The 16712-nt window shown below is 32.2% G+C and overlaps 1 protein-coding gene and 1 non-coding gene across 7 annotated transcripts; both read left to right on the top strand.

Moving 5' to 3' along the window:
• Nucleotides 1–9164: 9164 nt before the first annotated feature.
• Nucleotides 9165–16667, top strand: LOC107860669 (sirohydrochlorin ferrochelatase, chloroplastic). 6 transcript variants are annotated; one of them, XM_016706109.2, is made up of 8 exons: nt 9202–9436; nt 10494–10685; nt 12769–12936; nt 13094–13302; nt 13402–13463; nt 14371–14481; nt 14627–14719; nt 15301–16667. In XM_016706109.2, exons 3-8 carry the CDS (start codon nt 12896–12898, stop codon nt 15403–15405), a joined length of 621 nt encoding a protein of 206 aa, XP_016561595.1. In that variant the 5' UTR covers nt 9202–9436; nt 10494–10685; nt 12769–12895; the 3' UTR covers nt 15406–16667. The 6 variants fall into 6 exon arrangements, with proteins under 6 accessions (XP_047263568.1, XP_047263565.1, XP_016561595.1 ...); XM_047407610.1 differs by having other exon boundaries at nt 9223–9436; nt 10514–10685; XM_047407612.1 differs by lacking the exon at nt 10494–10685 and having other exon boundaries at nt 9165–9436; nt 13217–13302.
• LOC124896498 lies at nt 16507–16667 on the top strand. Its single transcript, XR_007052839.1, has one exon. It is a non-coding gene; the product is annotated as a U1 spliceosomal RNA (small nuclear RNA).
• Nucleotides 16668–16712: the final 45 nt, after the last annotated feature.

Below are 16712 nucleotides of genomic sequence, written 5' to 3'. Positions count from 1 at the left end.
AGGAGTTGAGGGTTCGACTCTGGGTATGGAGAAAATTTTGTTGAGAGCTGCCACCTTAATGGGCCTTGCAATACGCGATCCGAATCAGTCGGGGCTCTAATGCAGACATTAGACACTGAATAGGGAACCAAAAATAAATAAATACAGTAATATAAATTAATGATTCGATTATGCGTGTGATAGTGGAGGTTCAAACCTTTGGAAAATGACGAGTATATGGACTTATTCTAACCCTAAAAAGGTGAAAAGAGAGTGATTGATTCATATATCATTGAGACAATAACCACTAGTGACCTTATTAGTCAAACTACAAGTAGCTCATTGTAAATCCAAAATTTGAACCTAATTCTATTTGTTATTCGTTATTTACAGTGTACATATTATATTATGTTACATAACTTAACAATTTTAAATTTCATATAATATTCTTTCAATTAATATACAATACCAAATTGGGAGAAATCTTAAAGTCCAGTTGGTTGCTTATGAATTTTATCTTGTTGGTGACATTTAGATATGAAGCTATGTAGCAAGATTCCCCATCGGGTTAAGAATTGTCTTTTTTCTGCCTCAATTGAGACTTGTAAGAGGCTACACTTAGCTCCTGAAAATAGTAGAACTAACTGGACTTAGCTTAGATAAATACTCTTTAAACTCATTCAATATCTTTCTCGCCTTATCTTGCTAACAGTCTATGAACGTGCGCTTGTCGAAAATCATCTTCATCTTCGATTCCTAATGCGCTGATTCGATAAATAAAAAGAAAAAGAAAAACAAGCTGAATAACAATGTTTAATTTAAAATGGAAAGAGTAAGAGAAAGGAAAAGGGAAGGTATGGACGGGTATAGGCTAGATGTTGGGGGCCTTGTGGCCCATTACACCGTTCAAAATGGGCTTTCATACCTACGCCTAATACTAATCATTTTGGGGCCTTCTCCTATTATGTTTGGGCTGTCAAATTTGAGATTGTGAAAACTATCCCAAATATACTTTTTAGATTGTTAATTACAAGTTATAGCATAATTTTTTATTAATTACTAGACTTAAGAAATAATTATAAGTTATAGCAACTTTTGAGAAAAATATATTTTAATTAAATTTTCTAAAATCAATTTGGTAATATTTATTATTTGTATTATTTCCTTATATTTAGCATTTAACATTTATCACTATTAATTAAAAATTTTGGATAATTATGGCAAATTAAGGTATCAATTTTTTTTCTTAATAATTAACTATCCAAGTTTTTCCACAATTTAAAGAGTTATATATGGTAACTATATTTTCAAAACTTAAGATTTGATTTTATATTTTTTTATTAACTTGAATAATTAACTTGATTATACACTTTTTCATATTTTTCAGTCTTTAATTATAGTCTTGTCTCTTTTACTTTTTTTAGTTACCAATAGTAGTCTTATCTCTTTAATTTTCATTCATTAAATTTCTTCTAAATAGTGACTCTTCTTGATCACTAGCTAATAGGAACAAAAATATTTTAGTTCATAATATAATTATTGATGCTTTTCATCTCATTTATCCTTCACTTTTTTGACCCTCTTTTCTTATTAACTACTCGTAGTATATTCAAATTGGAGCAACCTTGGAATTGGAAAATATTAGCATAAGAAAACACTTAAAATTTTGCCACCTTTGAAGCACATAAATAATTTGAATATTTATGTAATCAATTGTGTTAGATGAGTTGATCCCCAATCCAGCATATACTTGTAAATTTGTAAACGACAAATCATGAACATGGTTCTATTGTCCTATAGATATATTTTCTATGTTTCAATTTATTTATCTTAGTGTTTTAATAGATTTTTTTAGAAGATATATCTTTTCTGTTTAATATATTTTAAAATTTATTTATCTTATTTTTTAAATATATTTTACATGTATACCTTGGAAAAAAAACTTGTTCTTACACTCATCTAAAACTTCAAACTCGTGTTTGGCTCGTTGCTAACATCTGAAAGATGGTTAGCCAGAACATATTTCATTGTTTTACCTGTAATGTCCATTTACTCGAGAAAGATGAATGAACAAGAAAACATTTATTTTTAAGATACATTAGCCAAACAAGAATGTCTTTTATTGAGTTTTTTTTTTTCGTGTGAGACCTTTAGTAGATGTATTGATTAGTCTGCAAGATTGTTTACCGGCAGTTTATAGGTCGAGGGATGGTTCCAATTAGTGTAATGATGTTAATTGCCAATTAGTGTAATGATGTTAACTAAGTTTTGTTGAACACATTTTCCTAGGATAATCCCACTTTTAATTCGTTGAAATCAATTTATATACTCATTTCATACTTAAGTAATATTTTTATTTTGAGTTCTCAATGTATTAAATTGACATCGATGAAGTTTCGCATATATCACATTTGTATTGAATGAGTTTTATGAATGTGACAATCGATGAGAAGAATTATGTTTTATGTTGCATAACCTTTTTAGTGTATGTAATGGATATTATATGAAAAAACTATCAACGTAAATGTTGAAAAGAAATTAATTGATAGTTGTTTGATGTCAAATAATTTTTCGTTGTAATAAAAAAATAATCAGTATTAATCAAGATTGGTATTTTTGTTTGCTTTTTGGCAAGATGAAGAATGTAAACACCTAATTTTTACCATATCTAAGTGGTTTTGCAAAAAATAATAATAATAATAATAATGAAAATAATAATAATAATAATAAAATATAAAACCTAAACTACCCAAACCACCCACAATTCCCCACTCCTAATCAACCTCCCCCACTATCCCCCCCACACACGACACTACCACTACTACGGATATGCACCACTACTACTACATATGCATGCCACACTACTACTACCTATATATACATATGCACACTACTACTACAGAAGGGGCATGCACATGCACACTACTACTACATAGTATATTATATATATGCACACACACTACTACTAGAATACTAATGCTATATACACTACACACGGAAACCAGAAAGAAAAGGAGAGCCACTACACCACTATACAACACAAACACACACACGGCTAAGGAAAAAAAAAACAACGGAAGAAAAGAAAAAAAAAAAAAAAAGGCAAACAAGTTAAACTTCGAGTTTATCGTCCACAGTTTCAAGTTCGTGACTCCTAGAATCCGTAGATTGCAATAATTTTATCGTTGGGAATCGGTCTTCTCAAAGGTATATCTCAATCATCCTTGTACAATTCTATATTGCAATTATTCAAGACTCGGTTTCAATATTTTATGAAGTTTTTTTTCGTATCTATCTAACTTATTATTAGTTTTAATGTAATATATAAAGCATGTCATAATTACTATCGCTAGATTTAGCATAAACTATTATCACGTTCTATATTTTATTGCATGTCTAAGTAAATATATTTCTTATTAATAGGTATAAGCTTCATGAATGTGTGACGTGTAGGCTTGTATACTATGATTGTTTGTGTTTCATGTGTCTATATTTGTATATTCATCAGGATAATATCCTAAAGGGTTGCATGATCTAAGATTTTTCTTAGAAAAAAGGAAATTATGATTAGGTCATATCTTAATATGTCATTCTGTTTTACCTTGTCATCTCACTTACCATGCTCTAGCGTGACAAGGATTGTCAGTTAAGTAAAAAGAAAAACCAATTAAAAAAAAAGTCTGGTGTTCTTTGGGTTTAGAATTTTTTTCTTCACTCTTTTATCAATTAGTTTAGGTTTAGGTTTAGATTTAGTTTCTATATATAAATAATTTTATTGTGTCCACAACATGCACTGCAACATATCTACAAGCCAATATTTTTAGATGTAAATTTCATTTTTTTTCTCATGAGTTGAAGTTTTGCTCTTATTAGTCTGTTAGAGTCTTTAAAATAAGATGTTTCATATCCCACAAAATAATCTAGATTTATGGTTCTACTTAGTCCAGTTTGGTGCCGAATAAGTTTTAAGTTGAACCATGTATCGAAATTATTAACTTTCTTTGTTTTCAAATATCATGGTTTGTCAAAGTTGAGAAATTGATGTGTTACTACCTTAATTCATCTCAAGCTTTTATATCTTTATCATAAGAATATATGATTAGGGGGGTCATTACGAATCCAGTTTGAATCAATCTAGTCTACATGTTTACTCATCACAATCATTTGTACGAGAGCAAAAATTGACGATGAAGTCGGAAAGCCCTGCTACCGACCATTCGTTATAATTAAATTAATTTACCTTTTGAAGCCAATTGAATTGGGTTGGGGAGGTTTAAAACCCATTAGGTGCATATTTGGATTGGGAAAATAGGGACGACTTATGAATGCCGTAAAGGCGCGAGAAACGTGCCTAAATTTGTGGTGAGGCCGAAAAGTACTACTATCGGTAAGCCACACGTCAGTAAATAATTTCAAAATAAATTAAAAAAGGGAGGCAAACAACTTTTAGGTTGACAAATATTATAAATCCTAAAAATAAAAAAGGGGGTTTTAATTTAAGCCGGACGTAAGTCATTAAAGCGACCGTGCTAGAACCACGGGACTCGAGGAGTGCCTAACACCTTCCCCTCGGTCAACAGAATTCCTTATCCGGATTTCTAGTTCGCAGATCGAAGAATAAAAATTAAAGAGTCATTTCCTTTTTGAATAGGGATTCAATAAGGTGACTTGGAACACCCAAACTCAATTCCAAGTGGCGACTCTGTAAATAAAATAATCCCTTTTCAAAACGTCACTTTAATTGGACAGACTCATTTTCTCCAAAACCAACTCCCTAGCAGGGGTCGGATGCGGTAAAAACAGGGGGTGTGACAAAGAACATTATATAAATACTATGTTAAATATCAAAACTAAACTTTGTTCATACCTACAATCTTATACAAAGAGTAATGAGCACCAATAAAAATCAAGATTCAATATTCATGTCAAATGTTACTAATTGTAGAATCGAAAAATGTATAATTTGATGTAGTTGATATCAAATTTAATACCATCTGATGCGATTTAGTTCATATCAATTTCATTCAACGATGTAAAATATGAAACAAGTGTTAAAGTAGCATAACATTATATAAATACTACATAAATACAAAAAATAAACTTTGTTCATACCCACAATCTTATAAAAACAAACGGTAATAATCGAGCACCAAAAAGTTAATTTAAATTATTAACTATATTAGAAAAACAAACAGTAAATAGAAAAAATGATTCACTATCAATTTTATACCAGTCTAATACAGAAAAAAAATCAAATATTTGCAAGTTTGTATGTATTGCTATAGTCCAACTTTGTTACTACCACGTCATGTATATACTTACTAGAAAAAATAAAAAATAATAAAAATCGAGGATGATAGACATGATCATTGAGTGAGAAAATAACGTATAAATGATCAATCATTGGGCAACAAGTACTAAGAATTCATTGATATGCATGTTGATATGTGAATTTATTAGAAGAAGCTACTTAAATGGTGTACAAGAATTTGATGAACTAAAAGTTTGTATGTTTTTTTGTAAGATGAAAGCTATCCCAAAAAAACATAATCAGAATCATCGGAACACACCGATGTGCATAACTCTGCAACTTCTATTTTTCCTGTCCCACAGCATCTATTTTCTGCAACTTTAAATCCTGCACAGTCATATAAAGAAAGAAACGGAGATCTTGTCGATATTCAGGAAAAAGGCAGCCATATTTGTACCATATTTCTGAGGGTTGTTGATGACATCAAGTGGAAGATTATACATATCTACATACACCAATCTTGAATTAGGTACTTTATTTTCCAGAGAACTTAAATCATCTGCCAACTTGTTGTTGAACAATTGTGCTGCTTGGTTCAAATAATCAACACGTTCCCTTTCTTCTCCTCCTCTCAGAGTTCTTTGTGATGGCATGCCTCCGATTGGTGGTATGCCAAGAACACCAATCCGACATGCTCCTAGCCTGTATGAATCCTTCTGAATTCTGAAAACTCTTAACGCAAGCATTAAAATAGGAGGAAAAACAATAGTTAGAGAGATTTGGGGATGGATAAATATCAGTAATTAAGGTTAACTATTTTTAAGGAAGGTAAATTGTATATTAATTGTATTAAATCTTAATTTTCTTTTTTCATTAATTACTTTTTTGTAGTTTCAATAATTTTTTTTTTATATATATTTTTTAAAATGAAAGTTGCTATAACTTGAAAACTTAAAATTTTTGCTATAACTTATGATAACTAATCTAATAAGTTTATATAGTTAATTTTCCCTTTTAGATTCGACCCGTTGTTAAGTTCTCGTCGTTTTTCTCTCACCATCTCTCTCAAGGCAGAATCATAATATGTCTCCCTCTCTGTTGGGAGTGCTACCTTCGAATGGGGCCCTACCTGGTGCGAATCCGGATTAGTCGAACTCCAATGCGGGTACCGAACACCAAATGGAAAACCCAAAAAATAATAATACGTCTCCTTGATGATTTTTAATCTTAAAATCAATTGTGAACTAGGTTAGCATGTTTTGTTTAATTTGATTTGTCTATTACTTCGTTCTCGAATTTGTGTATTAAATTTGTTGTTTTTGCTATTTTACAAGTTAAAATGCATTATTATTTGCATGATGTCTAGCCAGTTCTTCTAATTAATATTATTAGTAGTTGATAAGGCTTTTTTAAATGCAATTTTTTTATAACTGTGGTGTTTGAACCAGTTTACTCGCACCTTGTTAGGTGGAAACTTTTATGATCAATATATGTTCTTTTGTTGTTGAAATGATGAATGATCAAGCATTTTGAAAGCATAACTGATCATTCTTCATATTAGAATATCTCCGGTGTTGTAGAAAAAAAAAAAAAAAATTGCTTCCTCCGTTTCAATTTATGTGATGTATTTTGATTCAATATAGGATTTAAGATAGAAAGACTTTAGAAACTTGTGATCTAAAATAAATAATAAATATTTGTATAGGTAAAAATCATTCTAATAAGAGTAAATTAAATATTTTAAAGTTAAATTATCTCTAAATATAAAAATATATCATTACTTTTTAAAGTGATTAATGAAAATATGTCATATAAATCTAGAGCCGTCATTATGGGTCAGGCCCGTTGGGCCGATCCAGCCCAACCTAGCCCGTAAATTGTTAGAATTGGACTACAATTTTTGTAGCTCATTTAAGAACAATGCTTTTTAGCCCAACCCGTATAAACCCGTTGGCCCGTGGTCTTGAGCAATATGGCTGGGCTGGCCCGTGAGCCAAACAAAAAATGATTAAAAAATATATTAGAGTACTAAGAATAAAAAGAAGAGTTCAAACTTAAAGTCTATTTGAACCATCATATATATTTAAATATTAAATATTTTTATAAAATATATAAATGATTAAAATATAAAATACTAAATTTTTTTAAGGAATTAAATATGTTTGATGAAGATGATTTGGCGATGCTGGACACGCCATAAGTGTCATGTGAGTTTTTTTTTAAGTTCATTCTCACTTTTAACGGACTAAATATTATCATTTCTTTGTGTTTTATTGTGACCAATTAAAGTAAAATTAGGTTAATATTGCTATTTAGCTAGCTATATTATTACTCATTAACAATTTCGTTTATTTTTCAACATCTCTATTTGATTTGAATTTGGTATCAAAAGTTATTTAATTTCACAAATTATTAATTTATTTTTTTTGTAAATGTGAGACTTGATTAACAAGTAGTAACTTCACATAATATTATGTTGTAAATATTTATGTAATTAACAATTTAAAATTAAAATTAAAATTATAAAAATAATATATTTTTTAAAATGGTTTGACCCTTAAAAACCCGCAACCTGCAGTGTGATGGGTTGGGCTTACTGTTTTATGACCCGTCATGTTGATGGGCCAGCACGGTCTGACCCATCAAACTCCAAAGTCCATGTAGGCTAACTCGGATGGGCTGAGCTAACTGTATTGACAACTCTATATAAATTAGAATAAAAGTCGTTCAATTTTACCGACACTACTAAATATCAGGTAACAGGACCAGTGAGGCAAAATAAAGGATAAATTACACAAAATCACAAATCTAAGAGACCTTATTATCCAAAATTCCTTACCTTTTAAGCAATTACTTAAAATCCCGAATTTTATATTTTACTCTTGATACATATGAATAAAAATCTCACCCTACTTTTACTCTACAATTAATGCATGCAATCTATTTTTCTTTAAAAACCTTTTTTTTAAAAATATTTCATCCCCTAAAATCTCTCTCAAATTATAATCAATTGATACAACTTTCATCTCCTTTATTGCAGCTTCTTTACCAATTTCATTGTTTTTCTTTAATATTTTTATCAACTTTCTTTTATCAACTTTTTTTTTTTCAATTTTTAAATCAGTACATATTAAGAAAAAGAGGAGAAATTAAGGAATGTGATAGTACCATGTACTTTGTGATAGTGCATATTTTAAATTTATTTATAAATATTTAATACATTTAACATATGTTTAACAAATGTAAATTATTTATTTTAGTGTGAGATTGAATTTTCAATGGTTAGTAAGTAATTTTATGAAATCTATCACTGTGATAAATCTGGAACCCGATGTATCATCATGATATATCTGGAACCAAATGTATTATTTTCATGACCTGTGTTTAATTTTACTCTCTGTAATAATTGAAAATTAGTTACTTCCTTATTTAATTAATCAGTAAATTACAAATGTATCACAGTGCATATAACATATACTGGCGATACATATGATACATTAAGTCAATACTGGTGATACGTATGACATATATTTTGTGATAATGATTCATATTTTAAATTTATTTGTCAATATTTGATACATTTAACATATGTTTGACAAATGTAAATTATTTATTTTAATGTGAAATTGAATTTTTAATAGTTAGTGAGTAATTTTACAAAATGTATCATTGTGATACATCTGGAATCAGATGTATCATTTTCACGATTTGTGCCTAATTTTACTCCTCATAATGAGTGAAAATTAGTTACTTTCTTATTTAACTAACAATTAAATTACAACTGTATCACAATGCATATGTATCAAGGTTAAAAATATGTATCATAAATTTAAAAATTCATGATATAATGTAATTTAATAAATTATTAGGATAAAACGTTATAACCTTTAAACATTTCGTGATTTATATAAGATACTCTAAAATAAATGAAGTTATCAAATCAAAATCCGATAAGTAAAATGAACTGGAAAGAAAGGCATTTTTGTCATTTCACAAAGCAGCCTAAACGCAAACCGAGAAAGGACAAAAAAGAAGGAAAGAGAGAAGGAGATAAACATACCTGTAGACCTTAAACTCTGTACCTTCTCTTCCTGCAAAAACGTTCGAATCTGAAGCTCAGATCAATAAAAACCGCTTCTTCTTCTCTTCATTTGGTCATCTTCATCTGTTTTTCTCTTCTCTTTTCAATTTCGCTATTCTTATCAGGTAATTGCTTGAATTGTTATCGGTTGTTCTTTGTTCAATTTCGTTGATTCATCTCATGTAATTGCTTAATTGTTATCAATTGTTATTTGTATGCATATTTTTGCAATTATTGGGTCCTTTTTTGGTTGATTTTTCTTACCTTGTACTTTATGTTGAGGTATTTGTTTTCTCTTTGTTTTACAACTCCATGTACTGTTTGTGACGTGGGATGAATGAATGGCATAATAGCCAGAAGTTTTAGTAGAAATAGTCCTAATTTGAGGCCTAAAAGCAAAAATTTATATGTCTACTTTGTGTCTCTGCTGGAAAAACATCAAACAGCAAAATGATGTACCGTTCTGATGTCTCTTAATATACCCAACTTTTATGTCTTAACATTTTGTACCGTTCTGATGTCTGTTAATATACCCAACTTTTATGTCTTAACATGGTAATTATGAATATTGTCTTCATTACCATCTTAAGACGTCAAGATTGGGTGTATTAAGAGATATCCATAGTCTTCACTATTAACTTCAATTACTATAACGATATAAAAATAACGACAACACAGCCAATTCTCACGAGATTAGAGTTTCTCTGATTTGTGCAATTGGATGGAATTGAGATTTAGGGGCGCCACTATGAAGAGGTTACGCAGGAAGCTTCTAGCTCATATTGGTCATAGGTTGGGAGCGGAAATTGAAGTCTATGAGATTGAATCTCTTGTTATGCCTCAGTAGCTTAGTGCTAGAAAGGTCGGCAGTTAACCAGCTGGTCATAGGTTCGAATCTAGGAATGCACTCTATATCTCTTGGTGTTGGAACTCGAAAACATTTTTGAGAAGGGTTCAAAGTATTTTTTATTTGCTATTAAAGCTTTAGAGCAATCCTGATCTGTGCATTTTCTTATTTTGTTTAACTATACGCCAATCTGGTGGTGATTCAGTGTTTAATACTTGTACTGGGCTTCATTATTACCTTTATTGAGTAGATTTGTCATGGTGGATCTGTTGATAGTTTTGGACGTTTGCTACTTCTTTGCGTTTATTATTTTTCTGGATTTGGGTTATATTTAGAAATTGTTTTGATGAAGAAGAGATTCATCAATCTGCTTCTTGATGCGGACATCTCTGGAGGAGGTAAAGGGGTCTGTATGGCACTTACAATCTCAAATGCTTTCACAAATCTGTCTGGTTTAGCTCTTCCCTGCTCTTTGAACTCGAAGGATGATTGGAAAAAAGTCACATGAACAAATACAACATAATAAGGTGGGTGATACAAACTTACATGCAGATTAAATGATAAAATAGAGCAGATAGGGGACATAATGTGATTTTTATTTTGATAACAAAAGAATAGTATGAGTTGAAGATTTAGAGGATTTCATGCTACAAAAATTGGTATCAAGCACTCCTTGTTAAATAATGAATAATTCTGGATGATGAACAATTTATTTTTCACTCGTGAAATGCTTGATACATCTTCTCTGGATGAACCTTACTTGAGGGGTCATTTAATTTTGATTATTGTGTAATTGTATGTTTAACCAATATGGACTGTAGAATCTAATTAGCAACTTGTTTTACGTTTGCTTCTGAAATTTATTGGTGTTATTGGTATTTTGCATATGAAATCGAGAGGCAATTACTTCGTTGTACTCTTGAACTTGCAAGAGGTAAGAATTGTTCGATAATTTCAGTTTTGTTGTCAAAGATGTAATTGAAGTCCGCCTTTGTGATGAATCTGTCGGAGCTTTTAGATGAATCTGCTGCAGCTATATTACACTTAATTTAAGTTGCAAGTGTTATTGTCTGCATTAATTCTTTACTAGAAGTCTCATCCAAAATAGTTCTCCCCCTTTTATTGTCTCTCCAGATATATATCACCTCCTAATGATAAACTCACGTGTGCTTACTGGGAATCTGTGATGTATATAATTTTTTCCGTACAATAAAACATTCTCATTATTTGACATAAAAACCACTTGGGTTATTGGGGCGCGGGCTCTTCCATCTAGTTAAAATGAGAAGGGAAGAGAGGTGCGGAAATTCCACATTGGTTAGACATGGGCTCTTAGTTGTGTTGTTGGAAATCCCTGGAGATTATTGCAGCTACAGTATCTCGGGTTTAAGTTTGTACTTTGATTTTCGGATATTATTCTCCACCCAGTCCAAGGGATAATCCTTATCAATCGCTCCACCGCTATTCACACTTCTGGTTTGTCTTTAACTTCACTTCCTCTTCCTTTAAGTAATTCTTTTAATATTCCTTCGCAGGTACTCATTGTTCTGATTCTAGGGTTAATTTGATATGCCTTGGGTTGGGATGATTGGTGTTTTAATTGAACTTTTAGAAAGTGTACGCTTGGACATTATATGGTATTTTAACTGTCAAGTGCTTGTACAATCACTATATGAAATTTATGGGAGTGTGTGTTAAATTGGCAAATTGTTTGCTATTATTTGCACTAATTCGCCAAATATGGACACAAAGTGTGTATGGTATCATTTAATCTTAGGCAGAACCCATCGGCAGCCCCCCCCAAAGTTGGTATGACTTTTTACTTAGGCACCTCAAGTAAGCCTTGAATCAAAAGTTGAGTTGCTACTACTGCATGCATGGAATATACTGGAGGGTCAAATATTATAGTTGTTTTATATCTGAATATCCATTATGAGATCTGAAGAGCTATTTGGTTAATTTATCTAAGGGGAAAATTCTGCTGCTGTAAATCCTCCCCGTACACAGTTGGGATACACTTTCTGTATATTTTGTTACTAACTTTTTAGGAATTAATCGGAAGGACTCACTTTTTGGGAGCGATCTCTTTTTTCTGAAGCTTGTAATTCCCAGCATCTAAAGGACACATTTATTAATAAAATTTTAATTTACCTGATAAAAGAAATGGTTGGCACATAGCAGGTATGCCTAGAATGAAATTACAACAACAACAACATACCCAGTATATTCCTACATTAGAATGCAATTGTCAACTAATATAAAATTTTGAGAGAATGAATGTAAACATACTCGACTAATTATTTGACTTGTGCCTAAGCATTCTTGTCTGCTTCTTCACATGGATCTTATGACCCATAAAAGTGCTCCTTTTTTAAGTTTGGCATCATTCTCATGTCCATACTTCTGATATGACAGTATCTGTCCAATTATTATTCTGCTCCCACATATGTGACATGGTACTTATTTTAGTTTTGTTTCTGGGGCTGAGTGTGCTTTTCTCTTAAGGATCTGATTGTGTGTTTACTAGTAGTATATGTAAATATAAATTATACATGTATTATATAGTCGTCCATTATTTTAAGTTTAGCAGTTGAATTGATGGTGATATAGGTTAATTCTTCAATACTATCAAGGCCTCCCTGATTCAGTTGGGCTTCCACAAATAGAAAGGAGTTTGATTTCATCTTGTGGTACCGAAAAATGGAAAGACTAATCTAAGTGGTCTAGGAAGAAGTGAATGGATTTGTTGTCTTTAAGATCTCATCTCAGTTTGAGGAGGTAATTTATAGTTCTCTTGTGTTTTCATGTAACAGATTCTTCATGTTGTAATTATCATAAAGTTAAATTCTTGATTAGTATGATTAGTTGATAAGGCACTTTTAACTGGAAGTTTGTATAGTTAAGTGATGTTCTTTTGTTGTTGAAACGATGAAAGCTCAACCAGTACATATCCAGCTAGAAAACCAACAACTGCAGTTCCTGAATTTGTAAAATTGCATAAGGGTCCTTCAAAATTCAAATATTTACCTCAAAGGTATCGTATGGTCACTGCAAATAGGGAGGGATTGAACGGGATAGAAGAACGTGATGGAGTGATAATTGTGGATCATGGGTCCCGCAGAAAAGAGTCCAATCTTATGCTAAGTTAGTTTTTTGCACCGCAGCTTACACATATATATTTTTCTGTTTTATTGCTGGTTTATTATGCGTTCTTATAGTTGTAGTTTTGATGTTAAATGTCAGATGAATTTGTAGCAATGTTTAGAGAGAGAAATAAATACCCCATTGTGGAGCCTGCACACATGGTAAGAAATTAAGCATGTTTTATCCTCCTTTATATGTTCTATTGTGGGGCTTGCTGTTTATTTAATCCATATCTGTTTATCTTTTTCTTTACACTCTGTTAGGAAATAGAATACTGATGAAAAAAGAAAAATGCAGTGGAGAAGAATATGAAATGCAAAGTCTTGAAGTATGTTTAGATGCTACATTGCAAAAGCAAAGGAAAATAAAAAATAAAAAATATACCTTTTCAGAAAGCAACAATAAAAATGATTATGTTTTTGTATGCAAACAATAGGAATGATATCAAATTTTTGTTTAAGAAAATCATCTTAAATATATCTCATTAGAAAACTGGGAAAATAAGAAAAAGATTATGCGATGGAGAGGATAGCGGGATCCCTTTAGTGGGGTTGGGAAGTGGTGATAGGACTAAGAATGTGGTAAGGAGTAAGAAACTTCTAACGTTTGGATGTTAAAAGCAAAGGCAATGAAAATAAAAAATCAATAGGCAATGAAAATAAAAAATCAAACTTTTTCAGAAAAAGACATCAGTAGTTGAAATGATATCATATCTATCAATTGAGAAACTAAAACTGGAAAAATGAAACACATATTGATGTCACTGAGAGGATAAAGGGATCCCTTTTTCCCTGTGGGGGGTTGCTTTTAGGAGCGAGATTGTAGTAGGAATAAGAAAACCGTAATGTTTAGAAAAGGGGTTTGGGGGGTGGGGGGGGGGGGGTGATGGCAGGAGTAAGAAAATCCAAATGTTTTTTCACAAGCCTTCAAATACAAATATAGATTTATTTCCCTATCTGTAAGAATATCTAGTTCCAAGCACATCCTTAATCTCTCTATTGTCTTTTTTAATCTTCTCAAAAATTTTGAACTTTCATTTTTAATCTGAATCTCTTTTATGACAATTAGGAGCTGGCAGAACCATCTATCAAGGACGCATTTAGTTCATGCGTTCAACAAGGAGCACAACGAGTTATTGTAAGCCCGTTTTTCCTTTCTCCTGGACGACATTGGAACCAGGTATCTTTCATTTCATGTAGTCTGACGTTGAAGTTGTGCCAGCTGATGTAGAATTTGCCGATGATGTATAGGGCAAGGTCTTGACCCGATATTAGAGTTAAAGACAAGGATCTTGATGCAAAGGCTTATGACCTTTCTCTTTCAGGATATTCCTTCTTTAACGGCCGAAGCTGCAAAGGAGCATCCAGGAGTATCATATGTTGTTACCGCACCTCTTGGCCTTCATGAATTACTTGTTGTAAGGCTTTTTTCCTCTAGCTTTACTTTTTTCACTATTTGTTTTTTTCATGTACATATGACATCCAACAATATTGAAACCTTACCTTATTCCTAACCCATAGTTTGCATTCAAGCCGGTGAGATCAACCATCACTTTCTGTTATGATTGCTCAAACTCTCCTCTTTCTTAAGTCACCGGCTCTACAGCAGTTCATGCTTAAGTAGGGGTGGTGTTATTTTAATTGGTTTGCAGTTTCTTTTTCTTTCCTAGGCTACTGGTACTTGTATTAGAATTCCTTTTTTAAAGAATGCTTCGTTCCATCTGAGTTATCGTTCTGCTTTCTCTTGCGACAATGGCTTTACAGCATCTTATTTAAATCTCAAAACTTATATATTGCTCAAGTAACTAGCAAACTTTTGTTTCATGGGGAGACTGTGATGGTAAGATGTTTTTGCATTGACATCCTTTTGTACTAAAGCTGTTTGGTTGAAATTTTAATCCTAGAAGTTTGATAAACACAACTAAAAATGTTCTCATTGAAATTCTTCTGTAGAAAGCTTGTAGGTTAAAATTCTAATTCTTGAAGATTGTTATCACAGGATGTCATGAATGATAGGATCAAGCATTGCCTAAGTCATATTACCGGGAAGGCAGATGAATGTTCAGTTTGTGCTGGAACTGGAAAATGTCAGCTCCGTCAGTAACATACTTATGAAGCTTAGCAAGACTTTGTTATGCAGAGTGAATTTGTTACCCGATGCCAGTTGACTTATTCGGGTCTGGATGCGGAGTTACTGCCGCTTGACAGTATGTTCAATTATCTCCCGAAAATCAAGCATCCAAGTTACCATGAGGACTTTGATATTTGGGAGTTAGTAATAGCATTTCAAATACAAATATCAACTGGAGGATGCTTAGATTGTCCACACAGCTGATGGAGATATGCTAGTGCTGGACCGCAGTTCTGATTAGCCTCGTCTGTTGTAAATCATTAAACTATTGTAAATCATCATTTGTTTCTTACAGAACTTATGGCTTCCTATCAGGTGCCGATGGGTTGCTATTTATTCCTCAAAATATTTAGTTTGAGAGTATTGCTGTCTAATAGTTTGTACTTTAGTGTCTTCTTCCTCTACTCATTACCATAAATAAACAAGGATTTTATTCACATGGGTTGTAGCTGAAATTGCTAGTTATTGTATTTAGCGTTTCTCGTTAACAAGAAGAATGTTCTTTTTCCATGATGAATGCTTAGAATATCTGATCCATGACGACCATGCTCGTTCCTATACCGTGGTGTCGAGCATAGTATGTGCATAAATGGATGAAGCAGAATTTAAATTTTCAACTCTGGTTTCATTTTTGTACTAACTCAAGCTTGTACTTCTGGCTGGAGTTTCATAAAATCGTGATTAACAACATACGATTAAATAAAAGAACAAACGAATTACACAGACAAAGTGATTGTGGGTTCTGATTCAGTAGTAAGTACAAGAGTGTAAGTCGTGACTTTCACCACTCAAGATAGGACTGATGGAAGATGGAAATCCTTCATATTCAGAAGTTAATCTTAGGTTAATGATATGTAGTTTTGTACTATCAATGCTATTGTAAATATCAAACATTCTTAACAAATTTCAAAAAGTTGGTATAAGGAACTGCTGAATTTGTGTAAAGAGAGAATAGAAAAGGAAGAGGAAAAAGTGCTGTGTTCCATGTTGTGAGATTTCTCCCACATCGGCAGAAACAAAGGCAAGCAAAGTGCTGGAGTGATATAAAATGGAAGGAGGGAGCAACGTTGAAACATACTTACCTGGACGGGGTCAATGGGCGATCATGAAGGCCCATGGCCTAGATTGGTGACCTCCATTGCACTTTGGAGGGGTGCCTGTCTAAGGTCGGCCCAAGTGGTCGAGCCTACGTCATAATTTGTGGCAGAGGGGGCCTGCGTTCGCGCGGCCCCTACCAATTCCAGTCGAAATTTCCATTTGTGGGCCTATGAAGGGTGCTC

Source organism: Capsicum annuum, chromosome 2 (genome assembly GCF_002878395.1).
Source record: "Capsicum annuum cultivar UCD-10X-F1 chromosome 2, UCD10Xv1.1, whole genome shotgun sequence".
Taxonomy (NCBI): domain Eukaryota; kingdom Viridiplantae; phylum Streptophyta; class Magnoliopsida; order Solanales; family Solanaceae; genus Capsicum; species Capsicum annuum.
This window is presented reverse-complemented; position numbering and strand designations above follow the sequence as displayed.